This window comes from Loxodonta africana, chromosome 2 (assembly GCF_030014295.1).
Source record: "Loxodonta africana isolate mLoxAfr1 chromosome 2, mLoxAfr1.hap2, whole genome shotgun sequence".
In the NCBI taxonomy this organism is placed as follows: domain Eukaryota; kingdom Metazoa; phylum Chordata; class Mammalia; order Proboscidea; family Elephantidae; genus Loxodonta; species Loxodonta africana.
This window is the reverse complement of record NC_087343.1, coordinates 129,254,174-129,275,715: the sequence shown is the minus strand read 5'-3', so window position 1 is coordinate 129,275,715 and position 21,542 is coordinate 129,254,174. Positions and strand designations below refer to the sequence as shown.

Here is a 21,542-nt window from a genome sequence, read left to right as displayed (position 1 = left end):
GACACATTGCCCTCACCCCTCACATCCACTTCATTACCAGATACTTTCTATCAACTTCATAAATATTGTTCTCGTCTTTACAGCTACCATACTAGTTCAAGCTACAGCATCTCTTCTTGTAATAGCTTTCTAACTGGGCTCCCCCTGTTCACCATGGTCTCGCATCACTATTGTACCCAAATTGATCTTCTAAAAAACAAAACCCCATGTCATCCCTTGGCTTGTAACTGGCCCTGCATGGTCTAGCTCTAGCCTTCCTTTTCTTTAGTGTTTCGCTTACTCAATGGCACAATATTTCCTTTGGCCACAGGGCCTTTGTACATGATGCTATCTGTGGAAACCCTCACCCCCATACACATACTGTTAACTTTTCAGTTTATAAGATCTCACCTCAATCCTTATTTCCTCAGAGAGAAAGCCTTCATTCCCAGTCTAGGACAAACTCCTTTTCCCTTAGAGCCCGATTTCAGGTTGTGTTAGTATATTCATTTACGTGTTTTTTTTTGATTCTTGTGTTTCTCCTTTAGTTGATGTGAAACTCTATGAGTAGCAGGCTATGTCGTTGCTCACCATTATGTCTCTAGTGCCTACCAGAGACCTGGCAGTGGACTCTACATGTTGGATAATATACCAAATATACAAATTAATGTAGTACAAAAGGATCTTAAGTTCTTCTACATACCTTATATTTCTTTTTTTAGAATTCCTAAAGGGTGTTTGACAGGCAGATTACTCCATTTGCACGTTTGGAATGTGGGGACCAAAAGATCCACGTCCACAATTATAGGACCTGTAACTGTCAGAGCCAGGGCTGGAACTTGGAACAGGCATTCTGTCTGCCAGTTGGTATTCACTCCAATATCCTTCACTTTAATGTTATTCAAGCTCCTGTTATTTAGGTGATTTATTGATTTATGTTTTTTTTTTTTTTTAAATACCTACAGCAGTTTATTTAGTCAATTGAAAATAGACAAAAAGCTTGTAGCTACTCAGTTTCTGTCTTTTCTTCCACATTGTTATGGATTGAATTGTGTCCCCCCAAAATACATGTCATCTTAGCTAGGCCCTGATTCCCAGTATTTTGTGGTTGTCCACCATTTTGTGATATGATTATCCTGTGTGTAGTAAATCCTAGCTATGAGTTGGAATCAGACTTAAGGCAGTGGGTTATGATGTTAATCAGGCAGGATTAGAGGCAGTTATGTTAACGAGGCAGGACTCAGTCTATGGGATTAGATTGTATCTTGAGTCAATCTCTTGAGATATAAAAGAGAGAAACGAGCAGAGAAGAGTGGGACCTCATACCACCAAGAAAGAAACACCAGGAGCAGAGCACCTTTTAGATCTGGGGTCCCTGCGCTGATAAGCTCTTAGACTAGGTAAAGACTGAGGGCAAGGACCTTCCCACAGCTGACAGAGAAAGCCTTCCCCTGGAGCTGATATCCTGAATTTGGACTTCTGGTCTCCTAAACTGTGAGAGAATAAAACCAAAAAACAAAACCCAGTGCCGTCGAGTCGATTCTGACTCATAGTGACCCTATAGGACAGAGTAGAACTGCCCCATAGAGTTTTCAAGGAGCGCCTGGCGGATTCGAACTGCTGACCCTTTGGTTAACAGATGTAGCACTTAACCACTATGCCACCAGGGTTTCCTGTGAGAGAATAAGCATCTGTCAAAGCCATCCACTTGTAGTATTTGTTATAGCAGCAGTAGAACACTAAGACACATTAAATACTCATCACTAGTTTAAAGTGGTTAGACAGACTTTCTTCTAATTTTGCACAGAATTCTTCCTGAGATAAAGGTGTCTGTAAAATCCTAAGCCCTTGGTAAGTGTTTGTTGAATCAGTGAAAGTAATCTCTGTCTGAAAATGGAGATGTTTAATTGGAAAAGCCTGTAAAGAATTAATATTGTATAAAGCCTTAGAGTTTCCAAAGCACCCTTCAGTTACGTATCCTTGTTTGTTCTTCATATTGATCCTTGGAGTAAGTGAGCTTTCAGAAGGTCTTGAAGTAGCAGTCATACTTTGCAAGGTTGTGATTTGCCAAAGGGCACATAGCTAATACTTGGTGGGGCTGTATGTTTCTGAAACAGAGTCTTCTGCCTACCTGTCATGGTATGTCCCCCCAAAAATGTGCGTATCAGTTTGGCTGGGCTGTGATTTCCAACATTGTGTGGTTGTCCTGCATTTTGTGATTGTAATTTTATGTTAAAAAGGATTAGGGTGGGATTGTAACACCACCCTTACCCAGGTCACACCCCGATCCAATGTAAAGGGAGTTTCCCTGGGGTGTGGCCTGCACCACCTTTTATCTTTCAACAGGTAAAAGGGAAGGGGAAGCAAGTGGAGAGTCAGGGACCCCATACCACCAATAAAGCAGCACTGAGAGCAGAGTGAATCCTTTGAACCTGGGATCCCTGCACCTGAGAAGTGCTTCGACCAGGGGAAGATTGATGACAGGGCATCCTCCTCCAGAGCCAACAGAGAGAGAAAACCATCCCCTGGAGCTGACACCCTGAATTTGGACTTGTAACCTGCTAGACTGAGAGAATAAATTCTTTTTGTTAAAGCCAGCCACTTGTGGTAACTAAGACACTGCCTGTACTTATCTTCTGGATCAATGATTCCCAAATTTCTAAAAGCAATCCCCTGGGGAAAAATTACAAGACTTCCCTCACTTCTTACCCAGTAAATATATGTAATTTTTTAAAGCTTCTGGTGATTTCCAGAGAGCCAGGTTTGAGAATCAGTGTAGTGTCCTAGACCATATGGAGACTCTTATTGTCCCTCTAACAGTAGTACGTAGTTGTTTTCAAGCTAGTAGTTTTTGATATTAACAAGCTGTGTGGAATTTGAAGTGAGGCATAAGTTACGCTTTTTTAAATGCATTCATGGTAACAGTGTTGTTGAATGGTTAGTAAAGAACATGATGGGTTAGATGGAGTACTGAATTCTTTGACTGCAATCAGCAGTTCTGACTTGGTTCACTGTAAAGTCACATGTCACACCATCCACTTTTATCTGTGGTACTTGAGTTTTGAGCTTTGCATTAATGCCACTGGATATTAATAGAGCATTGTTAACCAGAGCAGATTGGATTCCTGTAAAACAATACTTTGTTTTGAAAGAGCAGCCTGTACGGGGAGAATTACACTGAATACACCAATCACCGACAGCACGGATAGGAAGTGTTGGTAGCTTTGGGATGATACAATTGGCTAAACAAACAAAAAAACCCATTGCCATTAAGTTGATTCCGACTCATAGTGACCCTATAGGACAGAGTAGAACCGCCCCATAGGGTTTCCGAGGCTATAAATCTTTACGGAAGCAGACTGCCACATCTTTCTTCCATAGAGCTGCTGGTGGGTTCCAACCACTGACCTTTTGGTTAGCAGCCAAGCGCTTAACCACTGCACCACCAGGGCTTCCTCATAATTGGGTAGTACTTGAAAAAAATCATTAGTAAATCTGAAACCTAGCGCCTTTGGCTTTTAAATTTTCATATATTTGCACTCGTTTTTAGTTGCTAAAACGGCTGTTTCATAGTATTAACACTTTGATTTACCTTAGTAATAAGCAGATGCTATTAAACTGTATGAGAAATACTGATCTTCAAAATATGTTTATTGATAGTCTAGTTCAAAAGTTACTAGGATTTCAATAGCATTTTTGGGTGAACTTTAACATTTTTGAAGTATAATTTTGGGTTACTTTAAATCAGTAAATAAGCTGCTTGTAAACAAAAAGCAATAAATTTTTGTATAGCAGTGCCTTATACATATCTGGCTATCATTTACAGTGATTTAATTTGCTCAAATAAGCTGGGCCCAGAAGTTTTGCTTTTATTGTCATATCAGGCATTCGAGTATTAACGTTAACTAGCTCTACTGAATGTGCATATCATTTGCCATTGAGGGAAATATTGAGGGAGAAAATCTATCACTTACTAAGCTTATTCTTTCTTAGTGCCAAAGAAGTTGTAAAACATTTCTAGTAGTCTGACCATCAGTCTTCAAAGCCACGTTCTTTGCACTGAACCCTGCTGGCGTACTGATGGTTTGCTGTATTTGTATGTGAAGGTCAGTGTTTCTGTTTTATTTTTCCAGAGGTAGTGTTAAACTCTACCAATATGAAATTATAAGGACATGTGTAGAAGAGTCTAAATGATATTTTATAGTGTTTGCATGTATTTGTTCAATATCAGTTATTTATATGACATTGGCAGTTGTAATAATAGATTGTCATTTCTAGTAAGGACTATGATTCTAGTTTTGTCTGCTTTGAAACTTCATATAGATGGAATCATATAGTATATTTTTGTCTCTCCTCTTTTGCTCAATATTATGCATGTGACATACCGTAGTTCATTCATTTTTATTCCTATGTATCTTCCATTATATCAGAATACTGCAATTTTACTTATTTATTCTGTAGTTATGGGTGTTTGGATTGTTTCTAGCTTTTGGCAAGTTTAAATGATACTGTTGTGAGTGTTTTTATACAGGTATCCGGCTTCACATAAGCATTGTGTATCTGTAGGTTCAACTTGAGAATATAATGGTTAAGCTTTTTTCCAAAGTTGTGTACCAATTCATAGTCCCTCCAGCAATGTATTCTGCCAAATCATCATATTTTCTCCATATTCTCAAACAGTATGGGGTAGGTGATATTATCATCCCCACTTCATAGATGTGGAAAGTGAGGTCCAGAGGGGTTAAATACTTTGCCAGATTTCACATAGCTAGCGGGTATGTGAAATCTGGATGATTTTATTTTTCAAGCCTTCCTGAAAAGGCATGGATGCACAGGTCAGGGGGTCAAGAGATTGCCATGGGAAAGCATGTAAGGGAAGAAAGCTTGGTATGACTTGGGACAGTGATTTAAAAGGACACGGTAACTTGGACAGCTCGTGAGGGTTTTGTTTTTTAAATTGGAGAAAGAAAATTCTAGATAACAGAGAAACTGAATGACTGGGCTAGTTTACCTGCCCCTCTCCCACAGTAGCCTCCAAATAAACCTTCAATGTTAAATAACCCATATAATTCTAGTGCAGAATTTCATACTTCAACATTTGACATGCCCCAGAAAGGCTCTGTCTGGACACTAAAGAACTCCCTAGGTCCGCGTCGGAATAGACAGCAATGGATTTGGTTTTTTAATTTTTTTGATAGGTGGTGTGGTACGGCTGTCAGTTGCAGTTGTGTAGGGCAACAGTTCCCTAGACACTAGATACTGAGGGTATTTCTGTCAAGATATGAAAGATCTTCTCTGTGCCATCTAGTGCAACCTCTGCTGTCGATTTTATGAGGACCTTGTTAGAAGCCTTTAGCTTGTAGATTTGGAAGCAGAGTAAGGAGGGAAACAATAAAGCAAGGTGAAACACTAAAAATAATCTTGGTGACTTGGGGACTTTTAGCAGGATAGTTTCCTGAGTTTGATGATTTGCCTATCTTTTGTACCCTGACCCAAAATAGTTACCTAAAACAGTTTACCTTGGCTCATGGGTGGTATGTGAGATTCTACTATTTAGAAGATTGTGTGCTCTGCCACAGTAAATAGCTTCATGAATTTGGGCAAGTTAATCTCTCAAAAGGCTGTTTCCTCATTGGTTAAGTGGGGAAGGATAATACTACCTACCTCTCAAGGAAGGGGGAGAATTCAGGGAAACGGAATTTGTAAGCATTTAGAAGAGAATCTGACACATATAGTAAGTTTTCAGTAAATGGTGGCTGCTATTAAAGCAGACAGATTATGAGGGCTTTATATGCTAAAAATTCTTAGTTTCTTAGAACTTAGATTATGTACAGCTATCTGTGATTTTTTTTTTTATAAGAAATTTATAAGTTCTTGAAGGTAGAAAAAACTGCTATTTCTAGATATGTTATTAGCACATATCACAATAAACTTGGCTTGAATTGGTTTGAATTCTGTGCCAGGATTCTTCCCACCCCCCAAATATGCAAAGCCAAATTATTTCCCAACTTACAAACCAATTCTTATCCGGAATTAAACTCTTCAAGAATCATGGAAGAAAAATGTCAGCTTTTTCCGTGTTATATTTTCCAGGTGTTTGTGTAGTTACAGAAAATGGTGAGGGAATATCTCAGAAACAGATGGAAATAAAATGTATTTAGGAAGGCAGTTTGTTACACTATTAAATAGGCTTTTCCATCTTACATTTCATTTAGCACAGGTGTTAATTTAGGATAGAATGTAAAATTTAACTCCTGGAAGAGACTTTTGTTGGTTTTTGTGATCTTCCTTATTGTCAGACTTGTGTTTCACCCCTACCCATACCTCCCATTCTTTCTCTGTTTGCTTTGGTTTTTTAATCACTAAAGATTATGTGGTAAAATTTGATTTACCATGTAAAAAGGTGCATCGGTTTTGGTTGGGGTCCAAATTTTATTTCATAGATCAAAGTGCTGGTAAGCTTTTTCAGTATAGTTCTCTAGTCTTCATTTGGCTGGGTAAGTAATTGATACATATATTGAGACGGTAAGAAAGGAATTAATACTAGCAGCTAGATGCTTGCCAGTACGTTGTCTTATTGAAAAACTAAAACTTTTTCTTAATACGCATAGTTTCCTTCTTTTTCAGCTTTCTTCATCTTCAGTAAATAATCGTCTTTGTTTTGTAAACTGAAATAAGGCAGTAAGATAAATTGCTTTATAAGATAAATATAAAATTGATCAGTATAAGATATATAATATTTGTTTATAAGTATTATGGCTCCTCGCATTAACCCTGTAAGTTAGTGTATTAGTTTAAGAACTACTTTTCTAGTTCCAGAGATGGTGCTAACCAAAAATGTTGTTCGTTTAAATAAACAGACCTTTATGTAGAAGCATAGACTCACCATGGATCTATAAAACGTGAGCAAGCTCTAATGCTATATCTATTTCAGAGAAGCAGTGGTGGTGGGAGGGGGAGGATCCCTAGTTTCCAGAGGGATGTCAGCTGCTGTTTGGCAAGGGTTCTGGTTCTCCCATAGTGTGATGGGGCTGAACTGCTCAACAGGTGGAACTGGAACAGCATAGACAAGGCACTGAGTGCTTGTCCATTCCCAGGGAAACTGCTGCCCTTGCTCTGATAGGGCCAGCTGTGTGTATGTAACCTTGTTCTTGAAGACTGGTCAGGCATTGAAAAGCCAGGCCACCTAGGCATGAGTGTCCCACTAATTCTTTTGAAATACATAGAAATAAGCAAGTCAATTGTGCTCATGAAGAACTTGTATATATATCAAGAGGCAGTCATTCAAACAGAACAAGGGAATATTGCATGGTTTAAAGTCAGGAAAGATGTGTATCAGGGTTGTATCCTTTTACCATACCTATTCAATCTGTATGCTGAGCAAATAGTCCGAGAAGCTAGACTATATGAAGAAGAATGGAACATCTGCAGATGACACAACCTTGCTTGCTGAAAGCTAAGAGCACGTGAAGCACTTACTGATGAAGATCAAAGACCACAGCCTTCAATATGGATTACACATCAACATAAAACAAAAATCCTCACAACTGGACCAATAAGCAACATCATGATAAACTGAGAAAAGATTGAAGTTGTCAAGCATTTCATTTTGCTTGGATACATAATCAACACTCATGGAACTAGCAGTCAAGAACTCAAAAGATGCACTGTGTTGGGCAAATCAGCTGCAAAGGACCTCTTTAAAGTGTGGAAAGGCAATGATGTCACTTTGAAGACTAAAGTGCATCTGACCCAAGCCATGGTGTTTTCAATCACGTTATACACATGCGAAAGCTGGGCAATGAACAAGAAAGACTGAAGAAGAATTCATGCCTTTGAATTGTGATGTTGGCAAAGAATATTGAGTATATCATGGACTGCCAAAAGAATGAACAAATCTGTCTCAGAAGAAGTACAACCAGAATGCCTTTTAGAAGCAAGGATGGCTAGACTACATCTCACATACTTTGGACGTGTTATCCAGTGGAATCAGGCCCTGGAGAAGGATATTATGCTTGGTAAAGTGGGGTCAGCAAAAAAGAGGAAGACCCTCAACAACGTGGATTGACACAGTGGCTGAAACAATGGCTGAAGCATAGCAATGATTGTGAGGATGACGCAGGACTGGTCATTGTCTTGTTTTGTTGTACGTAGGGTCACTATGAGTCAGAACTGACTTGACAGCACCTAACAACAGCAACAAGAAGCCAGTCATGCTCTCACATTTCAAACATGGCGTTGGCCCTTAAATTTAAATAGTTGTATTATAATCAGATTGTATCAGCTGACTTTACAGCCACCTGGAAGCCTCAGCTGCTTTAGGTGCAGTCTTATTTCAAGTTGATTTTTATTTAAAGAGCCTCCTGACCCCTAAGGGGATGCTATTGAAAGACTTTACCAAGACGGGTCTGTGAGCACATACTGTTTTTTTCTTTTCATTGTAGTTAATATATACATAAGAAAACGTTTGCCATTTCGACATTCTTCACATGTACAATTCAGTGACATTAATTTATGTTCGTCATGTTGTTCAGTTATTACCATTACTTATTCTCAAATGTTTCTATCACCTTTAACAGAAGCTCAGTGTCCCCTAAGCAGTGAGTCACCATTTCAGCCTAGCTCCCACCTGTTCCTGGTTGTTGTGTGCTGTCGAGTGGATTCTGAGTCATGGTGACCCTATCGGACAGAAATGCCCAATTGGGATTCCAAGGCTGTAATCTTTACGGAAGGTCTTTTCCCTCCGCAGAACTGCTGGGTGGGTTTGAACCTCTGGCCTCTTAGTTAGCAGTTGGGCTCACAGTCACAGCACCACGGTTCCTTCTCTCTCCCTGGTTTTTATGCACTTGCCTATTCTAGATATTTCATATATGTGAGTTTGTACAATATTTGTTCTTTTATGCCTGACTTATTTCACTCAGCATGTTTTAAGGTTCACCTATGTTGTAGCGTGTATTAGGACTTCATTTCACCTTGTGACTGAGTAAATGCCAATTTATGTACATACCACATTTTGTTTGCCCATTTATATACTGATGGACATTGGTTTATTTCCACTTTTTGGCTATTGTGAAAGTGCTGCAGAAAACATTGATATCTTAGAGTGTTAAGGCTTTTTAATTGTAATTTTAGAAAAATTGGGTAGTTTTTCCTAAATACTGATTTTTGTCCAGTATTTAAAAAAGAAATCTGGTTTTATCGTAGGTTGTGTCTAAAAGACTTAAGAAAGTTCTCGTGTTAGGGAAGAAACAATAGCTCTGTATTACAAGAATTTTTCACTGAGAAATCATGAAACCAAGTCACTGTATTGTAAGTAGTCTTTTCTCTTTCATCAAGCAGAATTGAAATATGACCTTTGATATGTAAATGATAATTTAAACTGGTAAATCAAAAGATAAGTTAATTTTTGGATATTGGAAAACTGAAAAAAAAAAAACAAGTTTCTAAAACATGCAGATCTAGGAAGAAACTAAATATATTTTAAGCCCTAAAGCATTATAAAGGATTTTAATTTTTAAGAATTTGCTGTAATTCTGGTTAAAATCAAACCCGTGACAACTAACAACAACAACAATATGTTTCTGGTCAGATACACTTTATTGACAGGTACATGTTCCCTGAATTCTTCAGGAATTAAAAACTAGATCCAGAGAAGAAAAACTATGTCCTTCTCCTTTTGTTTAGAGAAAAGTCACCGTTTACAGCACATTGATAATTTCTTTTTCTTCTTGGTAAAAATTAGAATAGTAAACATGAAATATCCCAGTGGCAACATCAAGTGGGCATATTTATGTACAGGTTTGAAACTCATAGGGGAGGCGTGGTCTGGAAATGAATGTGCGCCATCCTTTGACTTACCACATATACCCCCCCCCAAAAAAAAACCATTACTATGGATTCAATTCTGACTCATAGCGACCATATAGGACTGTCTGTAGGGTTTTCAGGGAGCGGCTGGTGGATTCCAACTGCCAGCCTTTTGGTTAGCAGCTGTAGCTCTTAACCACTGTGCCAACAGGGCTCCAGTAGATGGTATTTAAAGCTGTGACACGACTGTGGAAAGAAAATACAGTGTGAGAAAAGGAGAGGGCTCTAAGACCAAGTCTTGAGGAACTCTACCATTTAATTGATGGATAGAAGAGGCTTGGAGAAAGAGTGTGGTGTTTCAAGAAAGAGGGAGTAGGGAGTGGTCAGCGGTGTCAAATGCTGCCTCAGAAGGAAGTTAAGTGAGACTGGGGCTGAAAGCTGTCCATTAGATTTGGCAACAGAGAGGTCATTGGGTAATTTAGCAAAATTGTTTTGGTGATGTGGAGTGAGGCCCGGTTGGCATGCATTAAAGAATGTACCTTACATTTCTTTAAGCAAGTTTGGCTTGTTGAGGCAGTAAAAAGTTAAGCATGGTTAGTTAAAAAAGAACGAAGAATGATCAAGTTGAGGTGGAAGTTTTGAATATACAAGGGAGTGAAGAGATTATACCTAGTATAAAAATTCTCCCTTTCTCTACCATCCGTAAAGAAATTATGACCATGGAGACCAAGAGTGTCCTTCTTGTATTTTCTGTGTCTTCAGAAAAACGTTTAATTGACCATGTTTTCCCTATAAGTTTCTCTTTTCATTGTTTCCGTAGCTTTACCCGCTAATTCTTTATCCCTGGCCCTTCTCCCAAGTTCCAGTCATGAAATTTTTAACTGCCTGTTAGAACTCTTTAATTGTCTCAGGGTTCCTCAAATTCAGCATGTGCAACTGAAGTAGTCATTTCTTTTACAAGCTGACATAATTTACTAGTATCCGTATTTCTAATGGTCTGACATCTGGGCCTTCCATTTTTTCTCAAGCCTCTTCCTCTCTTCCCCACTCTACTCTTCCTTACCTTCAATCCTGGCTTGGTAGACTCAGAATCCCAATGCTACTTCTTCAAAGAGTTTTCCCCCCAAAAAGATCTGAGGTATAATGTGTGTTCAGAGTCGTTTATTATGTTGTTGTTTATTGCTTTTTATCCATTAGTATGGAAAACAGTAAAAAAAAAAAAAACTATTTCAGTGAAAATTATAGATTGAATATTTTATTTACATATCAGTATAATTTATAGTTCATAATTGTGTATTTGAAATTTTCCTTGATTATAAAGTTGCTATCAATTTTTTGGACAAAATGCCATACTTAACAATTGCCTTATTTATCTGAAACTAACCTTTTTAAAGAGACAAAATGTTTATTCTACTTTGATTTCTTGGTATTTCAGGAAATTAATACTATACAGTTATAAATCCAATTTCATTGTCTAATCTATTGCTGAACTACAAATAATTCTAGTAAATACTTATTTGATTTTAATTTAAACTTTATTTTAGAGATTAATAATAAAAATATTTTTAAATAGACCTACCAAAAGATGATGAGGAGATAAACTTTTCATTTTGTGTTGACTCATCTTTATTTTCAAGTTACTACTTCATCCATAGTTGAAAATCTTACTTTGTCTTCTGAACATAGTTGCTCATAGTATGGTAAAAAAAAAAAAAAATTTTTTTTTTTTTTTTTTTTTAATGTCTTCTGAACATAGTTGCTCACAGTATGGTAGAAGCTAGCAAAATAATTGTTGCTAGATCTTCAGCTTTGAGGTGGAATTCTGATAAAACACCCACAGCAAACATTTTGGAATGCCTGCATACTTTTGCATTGCTAAAAAGACACCCACATCATTAGTTAGCCATGGAAACAATAGGAATACACATCTCTGGTTTTCTTTTAAGATACAAGAATTTTATTTTTATTACATCATTAGTTAGCCATGGAAACAATAGGAATACACATCTCTGGTTTTCTTTTAAGATACAAGAATAGAGATGTCTTTTATGTGTATATTAAGCAAATTATGTTTTCTTGTAAAATTTGCAGGTTGTATAATATTCTGAAGTCTTTCATGAATTTAACTGAAAAGCACTAAATATCCTAGAGTGAAAGTTAAGGAATTTCTGTCTAATGTTAATTGGAAACCCTGATGGCATAGTGGTTAAGAGCTACGGCTGCTAATCAAAAGGTTGGCAGTTCGAATCCACCAGGCGCTCTTTGGAAACCCTCCAGGGCAGTTCTACTCTGTTCTATAGGGCGCTGTGACTCCGACTCGACGGCAATGGGTTTGGCTTGGTTTTTGGTTTTAATGTTAATTGAATTAACAGGCAAACATTTTTGTTCTGGCTTTATTTGATTAATTGAACAATCAAGTCACCAATCCCAATTCAGAGTGATTTTTTTTTTTTTTTTTGGAGATTGTCCTTGACTCTCCACTCTCTGGAAAACATCAAACAGTAGAAGTAAAACATAGAGTGAGTTGCTCTTGTGATTGAGCAGCGTAGGCCCCTGGTCAGAATTTTTTTTTTTGCTGTTTATTCGTATTAACATTTTTAATAGTTAACTGGTTTTCATGTTCATACCAGATTCTAAGCAAGAGAGGGATGACAATAGGCAGGCACGTTCACTGAAATGAGGAATGACAAACTGCAGCCTGAAACAAAGGAAGAGATGAGGAAAACTACCAGAAGTAGTCACTTCAAAAAGTGTAACATGACCCAGCAGTTGCACTCAAGAAAAATGAAAACATATGTCCACACAAAAATTTGTATGTAGCATTGTTTATAATAATCATAATGTGGAAACAACTCGAATGTACCTCAAGTGATGACTGGATGAGTGAAATGAGGTCTATCCATACATTGGAATATTCAACTATAAAAAAAAGTGAAGTACTGATACATGCTACAACATGGATGAACCTTGAAACATACACAAAAGGCCACATATTGTTTGAGTCCATTTATGTGAAATATCCAGAATAGGCACATCCATAGAGACAGACAGTCATTAGTGGTTGCCAGTGGCTGGACAAATGGGCAGTGACTGTTAACAGGCGTGGAATTTCTTTTTGGGATGATAAAAATGTTCTAAAATTGGCTGTGGTGGTGATTGTGTAACTTTGTGAATATTCCTAAAAAAATCATTGAATTGTACACTTTAGATGAGTGAATTGCATGGTATATGAACTATATCCTAATAAAGCTATATTTAGCAGATTAGATTAATTTTTAGTTTTTTTTTTTTAAATGCTGATGGTTAGTTCTATATACCTTAGGCCTAGAGACATCCCGCATTGAATTAGTACAGTACAATAATCAGATAATAGTTAATGAAACTGTGTTATCGGGGAAATTATTATAATTTATGTCTTTTATGATCTTTTTTTTTTTTTTTTAATTTGTGTTACTATCCGAAGTGGAAGGAGGCCTGTTGGTGGTTAAGTGCATGGCTGCTAACCAAAAGGTTGGTGGTTCGAATCCATCTAGCGGCACAGTGGAAGAGAGGCCTAGCAATCTGCTTCTGTAAAGATTACAGCCAAGGGGACCCTATGGGGCAGTTTTCTGTCACATGGGGTCACTATGAGTTGAAATTGACTCGATGGCACCTAACAACAGCAGTCAGAAGTGATTGTCAGTAAAGTTCTTAGTGATCTTAGAATGACTTCTTTTTTTTAAATATTGCAAATAGTTGTGAGGTTATACTTATAATTAATGCAAACATGAGGATTAGTTTAAAATTTGATTATTTTTCTTTTAATAACATCATTTAAAAGCTTAGGTAAGATAGTTTTCAGAAAATATCCTTAAATCACCGTATCTAGCTTATGCAGTGTTTCTATTGCTTGAAAATCTAAGAATTAGCAGTGGTTTAGCTACGTAAGTATGAAATCTAAGGTAATCTAGATTGGGAGCACTTTGAAAAGCATATAGTAAAATTGCAATTAATTGAAATTAATTGAGTCTGCTTGGCTAACATGTTAAGAGAGAGAAAAATGTGAATTATTAGGTAGATCTTCCTCTGTGGTAACACAGCTTGCTACAGTCCATTTATGTGAAGAGAAAATTGTTGTTAGAGTTCTTCCCTTCTCCAGGGAAGGAAATGGTGAGGAGGTGTAGGTGTGGATGACCCTTGGGAGTGAATGGAGTGCACCTACCACCTGTGCTCATTTTAAAGATCATATAGTATGGTTTATGTACACCCGTTAGGAATCTTGAGAGTAGGGATGTTGGTATTTGAAGGAAAATCTTAACACAGGGTGTGTTTGTGGTCTGTGAATTATTAAAGTTCAGTTATTGCAACCTTGAATATGCAAAAGATTATAGAGATCTGAAATCTTGGAACATGCTGTTCCTGGTGATGGCATAAATCTGTTTTATTTATAAGTAAAAACTTTTGGGAGGGGACTATATAGAAAATTTAGCATGGGGGGAAGAAGGGTCTTCCAAAAAAAAAAAAAATTGTTTTTTATGAAAAATGTCCGGAAAGTTCTTCTGAGGTCTTTGCATAAGCAGCTGTACTTTGTGAACAGAAGACCATCCCCATTAACTCTTAATTTCAGTATTTCTGTTTTTTAGGATCATGTAAGACTTAGCTCTTCAGTGTTGAAAATCGTTATCTTGAGATAGCATTGGTGCTTTTGAGATTTGTTTAATATTTAACTGTTTCATGAGCTGGTATTACCAGGAAGTCTGCATTTACATGTGTAAAATGACTACATTGATGGAATTTTGCATTGGTGGAATGCAAAGAGTTAGTACGGCATATGATGAAATAATCATAGATTGGGAAAGTTTGAATACAGAATGTATGTGATTTATCTTGGATGTGAGTACTTTATTTCAGACATTGATTTCGTACATGAGGATATTTGTCCCAAGGTTTGATGATGTAGCATGCATATAGTTTGAAATAATTCCAAAGGTCCCAATCCTTACAGCTTATTGATTGTTCAAAAGCCTGACATCATTTAGCTTTAGATAATACTACTGTTGTTCCATTGTGTTATTTTGTCGTATTAGAAGCAAACAAAATTTTTTTAAATACTTTTATTCATACTCCTGTTGTTTCTCTCAAATCTAATTTTTTTCTTATGAAAGCCCCAAATTTTTGAAGACTGAAGTAGATATTATTGGTAGGTGCCACTGAGTCAAAACCGACCCTGTGTGCAACAGAAGGAAACACTGCTGCCCGTTCCTGCACCATCCCCGCAATTGTTGCTGTAAATACTGTGTCAGTCCACCTCGTTCAGGGTCTTCCTCTTTTTTGCTGATTCTCTACTATGCCAAGCACGATGCCCTTTTCTAGGGACTATTCCCGCCTGATAACATGTCTCACCTTCCTTGCTTGTGAGGAGCATCCTGTCTGTACTTCTTACAAGACTTATTTGTTCATTCTTCTGGCAGTTCATGGTATATTCAATATTCTTCATCAACACCATAATTCAAAGGCATCAATTTTTCTTTGGTCTTCCTTATTCATTGTCCAGCTTTTGTGTGCGTATTAGATGACTGATAATACCATGGCTTGGATCAGGCACAACTTAGTCCTCAAAGTGACATCTTTGCTTTTTGGTTCTTTAAAAAAGGTCTTTGTGCAGCACATTTGCCCAGTGCTGTACATTGGTTTCTTGGCTGCTGCTTCCATGGGTGTTAGTTGTGGATCCAAGTATGACAACTTCAGTATTTTTTTCATTTATTATGATGTTGCTTGTAGGTCCAGTTGTGAAGATTTTTCTTTTACGTTGAAGTGTAATCTGTATTGAAGGGTGTAGTCTTTGATCTTCATCAGTAAGTGCTTCAAGACCTGTTTGTTTTCAGCAAGCAGGGTTGTGTCATCTCATATTGCAGGTTGTTAATGAGTCTTCTTCCAGTCCTGATGCCGCATTCTTCATGTAGACCAGTTTCTTGGATTATTTGCTCAGCATTATAGATTGAATAAGTGTGGCAAAAGGATACAACCCTGATACACTCAGTATCTCCTTGTTCAGTTCGAATGACTGCCTCTTGATTTATGTACAGTTCCCTCATGAGCACAATTAAGTGTTCTGGAATTCCCATTCTTATGGTTTTATCCATAATTTGTTATTCCCATGGTCAAATGTTTTTGGGTAGTTAGTAAATAATATAAAGAAAATTATATATTCAGAATTAACTAACAGGCATGAACCACTGAGTGCAGTTCTTCAAAAGTACTACAGTAAATCTAGACCATAGTTGACAAGGTTCTAACAACCAATCCCATTGCCGTGGAGTTGTTTCCAGGCAGGTCACCAGGACTTGCCGCCATGGCGCTGCTGGCTAGAGGGAGGAATTATGAGTGAATCATGGTATCTGTGAGAATCCTGCTATCACGGACTTTAAAGGGAAAAATGTTGGTGAGGAAGTGAAGTTCTAAATTGTTAACACTGAAATTTCTAATGTGAGAAGAGTGGCAACTGAGCAATGTGAAGTTATGGCTGGAAAGTAGGCAAAAATATCAAAAGTGGTCTGAATGACTGACCTAGGTAGCCTATACTTAGAAAACTGTATTCATTTTGTTCTTCAAATACTACTGAATTTTAATTAATATTTGAGACTCTTACTGTTATGGTGAGATTTTAATTTTTTAAAAATCTCAGTAATAAAGGTTTTCTTGTACTTTATTGCCTCATATTGTGCCAGAAAACCTTTATTCGTGAATGTCAGTCTGTACTGTGTTGTCCTAAATAGGGTTAAGAGTATGTTAGTTTTACCCATGTTTATTATGTATGTTTTAATCAGATGATTTTAAATTTCAAATAATTCTTATGTGTAATTCTCATTTCCTTTTCTAACCAGGAACCTTTTGAGGATGGGTTTGCAAACGGGGAGGAAACTACTCCAACAAGAGATGCTGTGGTCACATATACTGCGGAAAGTAAAGGAGTCGTGAAGTTTGGTTGGATCAAGGGTGTGTTAGTAAGTATACTTAGACTTAAATTTAGAGCTACAGCATTTTTACTTATAAAATCTTCCTAATATTCTCATCAGTTCTCAAGAGAACTTTTCCTTTTGAAATGTCTTTTCTGAGTACTATGGAAAACCGAATTAATAATTCATACCTCTTTTGGATATTAAATTCAGTAACAAAAATATGTTTATTAACTTAACCAACTTTAATTAACCAACCTATATTTGATTACCTCTAAATTATATTTTATTACTTCTGTGAAGTCACAAATTGTCACTTTTCAGAAATTAAGTTTGAAGCTATTTTTTTTTTTAAATTGATAGGAATATCTAAATTAAAAAAAAAAAAAAACAGCAGAGGATAGAACTGAAATACGCCAGCTTTCTTCCTGCTATCCCATTTTCTTTTGAAAAGAAGTATCTGGTAACTAACAGGCAACAGAATAAAGGAGAATTTTTTTTTCTTAAGTGTTAGAGTTCACTTCAGTAGATAGGTTTAGGTGATTAAGGTGTACATATACTTCTGTTTTTGTGCATTTGAATAAGCACTAAACTGATTAAAAAAAAGTTTTTTTTTTTTTTTAACTGATTAGATAGGCTAAATTGATCTCATTGGGACTTTCAAAATATTTGCTTGAGGTATTGGTACTTAGGGAGCAAGTAGTAGGAGGGAAAATCCTAGTTCTAGTAGTAATTGTTTCCTAATCAATAATGTTGAATATAAAGCCCCAGGTAGTAGTATATGTCTATTCTTAGATTTTAGGTATTATAGAGGACTATGATCGCTGTGAGTCGGAATCGACTCAACAGCAACGTGTTTGGTTTTTTATGAGTTATGTTCTTTGTAAGAGCCCTGGTGATGCAGTGGTTAAGTGCTTGGCTGCTAACTCAGACGTCGGTGGTTCGAACCCACCAGCTGCTCCAAAGGTGAAACGTGGCAGTCTGCTTTCGTAAAGATTTACAGCCTTGCAAACCGTATTAGGCAGTTCTCCTCTGTTATATTTGGTCACTATGAGTCACAATCGATTCCAGAGCTATAGGTTTGGTTGGTGTTGTGTTTTGTGTATGAGCATTATAAATAAAAGTAAAAATAAATTTAGGAAATTGTCTCACATATAGTTTAGATTTTTTAAAAAATGTATGAACGTGGCATTTTATGTTGATGAATATTATGTAATTATATACTTAAATCTGTGGGAATTACATAGAATGAGGATATTATAAAGGAATAATTAAAAAATTAAACTTATGTATGTGCACTGATAAAGGGGAACATGCACTACTCTTTTTTAGGGCTGGGGCCTAAAAATGTTTTTTGTGTCTTTGTTGTTCTATTGCTTTTGCCACCTCAGATAACTGTGACATTTTCTTTTCTTTTTGTCTTTTCAGATACCTAGGGATGGATGGAGGGATGAATGAATGAATAGATAGATGTGTGTGTGTGTATGTGTATATTTATATGTGTACACACAAATGTATGTATCTACGTATGAATTTTACCTACATTAGCTCATGTTTAAACTGTCATTAAGCTCTTTCTAAAACTTTAAGAAAATGGCGGGGTAGGAGGTAGCTTTAAAATACTTTTGTAGTTTCAAATGCATGTTATCCTACTTTTGGTTGGTTTAGCATTTACCACTATATCATATCTGATTACTTTTCTTTACATGTGACTTGACCTCACTTTTTTTTCTTCTAGGTACGTTGTATGTTAAATATTTGGGGTGTGATGCTCTTTATTAGATTGTCATGGATTGTGGGTCAAGCTGGAATAGGTAAGTGAAGTTACTGCTTGATTCATTTGAGAATAATGAATAAGCAAAATAGTTGGGTGCATGCCTGAACTCTTAAAATTCAAGCAATTGGAGTCTTTGGAACTGTGTTGTCCTTTGTATCAGATTATCTTAATGTTAATTTTTTTTTCATAACTCAAATTTGATTTTTATAAAATAGGATCAAAAATAAGGTATTTTATACATCGTAACATAAATTTAGTATACAATGGACTGAGGATTTCCAGGTGTGGCAGTTTTAAATAGGAGTATAAGTATTCTGTAGGGTCGCAGTGAGTCAGAATCGACTTGATGGCAACAGGTTTTGTTTTGTTTTTGGTATAAGTTTACTTAGTATTTTTTCTTTTCCCCTAAAGGTCTGTCTGTCCTTGTCATAACAATGGCCACTGTTGTGACAACTATCACAGGATTGTCTACTTCAGCAATAGCTACTAACGGATTTGTAAGAGGAGGTGAGTTCAGTCTTTTCACATCATCATATTAGAAAACTGTTAATACATTGAGATTTAAATCTTATTTCTAATTTTTTTTTTTTTTACCTTAATGGAAGCAACGTGTCATGCCCACGTAGGCAAGGAAATCACTGCTTAACACTTTCAAACTAGAGCATTGACATAAAATTTTTTATTGATCGATACACACATATATGTGCTTTAAATTGTTCAGGGCATTCAGTGTGTCTATTCCTGAATAATCTTTTTAATTTCTTCACCTGCTTTATCTGTGTGTTCCTTGGCTTGTTTTGCGTATTGCCTGATTTCCTTCCTGATGTCTTGAAGGGTTCTGTATATTAATTTTTTAGTATTCCACATCTGGTAATCCCCGGAAGGCACTTTAATCTAGAAGGTCCCTTGATTCTTTGTTTTGAGAGCTTGTTGAGGCGATCATGGTCTGTTTCTTTATGTGACTTGATATTGACTGTTGTCTCTGAGCCATCTATAAGTTACTGTATTAGTTTATTTTATGTTTGCTTACTGTGTCATAGCTTCTTGCTTTGTTTTGTTTTGATATGCCCAAATGGGTTGCTTGAGTGAGCTAGCTTGATTATTTTCACCTTTGGAGCTCTGACGTCCTGTCCCCAGGTAGCTAGAGCTATTGTCAGGTGTATCAGTCTAGGAGTCCGTTCACTTTTCTTGTATGAATTCAGCTCAGGTGTCCAGGCAGCTGATCATCAAGTGTGTGGTACAGGCTCTGTCCTACAGTCTTAGAGGAGCAGCAGTGATTGGTGTAGGTACTGGTTATCTGGTTGCAGCAGAGGGTCAAACTCTGAACAAGGCAGGGGGCTGAGAATTGTCCCCCACATATCTCTGAGGAAAGTGTGTCCCTGTTCCCTGGAGCGTACAGGTGGGTGGGTTTTGCAGGTGGACCGTGGGCACCCAGTGTTTTTGGTTGTAAGGACCGGGAGGTACCAGTTATCCCTGGACCCCTGTCACGGGTGGCTGGTGGCGTGAGTGGAGCCACCAGTCCTTAGGCCCCTGATGTGGGTAGGTGAGGACCCTGTTTAATAGGCAAAACGGTGTCAAACATCAAACATCCACTTCTGTACCGCACAGCTGAAACAGTTGTAGTTTGCCAGCAAGGGCCTATTCTCCTGAAATAGGCCCACACAGGTCCATTCAGAGGGGAAAGGTACTCAAAGTCCACAGACCATTTATGCCTGGATAGGAGCCGCTTCTGTCCTGAGCTCCCCTGGTTAGTGGAGCTGGCAGATTTTTTTTTCCCCCAGTTGCAAATTATTCCTTCTCCAAGGCCGGGAGGATGGCTCTAGGCACTCAACAGGGCCTATCTCAGGCCCAGGGAAATCAGCTGCTGAAGCTGGCTTGAAGTGGGGTTTGGGGGGCACGGTAAAATATACGTAAGTACTTAGCTTTTGCCAAGAGTGCTGTTCTTCTCTGGTTCCGGAGGTGTGAGTAGGCCGTGTGGCTGGCTGCTTCTCCCTGAGGAAACTGCGGCAGAACGCTAGTACCAGCCTGCCACAGCTGCTCCAGGAATGGTGCCTGAGGGCTCCCCAGGACTCAGGTCCAGTAACTCCTCTCCACTTCTGAACAGCATCTTCCTCCCCTGCCACTCAGTTCGTTTTCTAAGCTTGCCTTTGATGTTCGGGGCTCCTAGCTTGTCATAAATATACTCGTTTTCACTTGTTTTGTCAGACCTTTGTTGTAAGAGGGCTCGCCGGAAGAGTCTGTCTATTCAGCCATCTTGGCCCCGCCTCCCTGTTCAGTGTGTCTGGTAGCAGGAATGGCGCTTTTAGTCACATCTTTCCTACCAGGCCATACTTTATTGTCCTCTCCTAGGCTTCTACCCTAGAACAAGTAATTCGCATCCTGCGTTTGGTCAGCATTTTATAGGTGTAACCTCTTGCCCCTGTGGTTAACACCATTTTACATTGAGGGAAACTGAAGTTAGGAGAGGTGTAGAGTACCTTACCCATGGTCTTGTGTGAGTTACACTTTGGACTCTGAATCAATATGCTTCCTGAACTGTAGTTTTCTTGCTTAGACACCCTGAGGCCTCATATTGAACACCCTGAGGCCTCTTATTATAGTCCACAAGATCTACGTTGTGAGACTTTACCCTCCCCACGGAGAGCAACCAGGAGAATGGACTCAGGACCCCTGAAAGCAAAAAGAGTTCCATATTCTAAACCAAAATTCATTATTGTGCTGGAGTGAGAAGATCTCGGGAGAAAGAAGAGAAAATGTCGGCCAGCCCTTTGAAAAGTCACCATAGCAGGTCAACTGAGAAGAGAATCAACTTGTTCCATCTGCCTTAAGTATTTTGAAGATCCCTATTTGACATTATGTAAACACAGTTTATGCTTTTTTTTACATCAGATCTTTAGAAAGAAGAACGGGGCTAAGCTTTTTACTTCTCCCCATTGTCTTCATCTCTCTCAGAAGGCAGAGGATCCATATCATGATAACCATGGGGAAGCTGGTAGTTCCTATCTGTGTGATCTGTGATGAACATGCATCAGTATTTGCTGTAT

At 37.7% G+C, this 21,542-nt stretch overlaps 1 protein-coding gene across 1 annotated transcript in view; it reads left to right on the top strand.

The window, feature by feature from the left end:
* Window positions 1-21,542, top strand: part of SLC12A2 (solute carrier family 12 member 2) — a 97,619-nt gene that overhangs the window by 7,602 nt on the left and 68,475 nt on the right. The window contains exons 2-4 of the mRNA XM_010590225.3: window positions 16,650-16,769; window positions 18,460-18,535; window positions 18,910-19,005. Coding sequence (XP_010588527.3) covers window positions 16,650-16,769; window positions 18,460-18,535; window positions 18,910-19,005 — 292 coding nt within the window. The remainder of the gene's footprint in view (window positions 1-16,649; window positions 16,770-18,459; window positions 18,536-18,909; window positions 19,006-21,542) is intronic.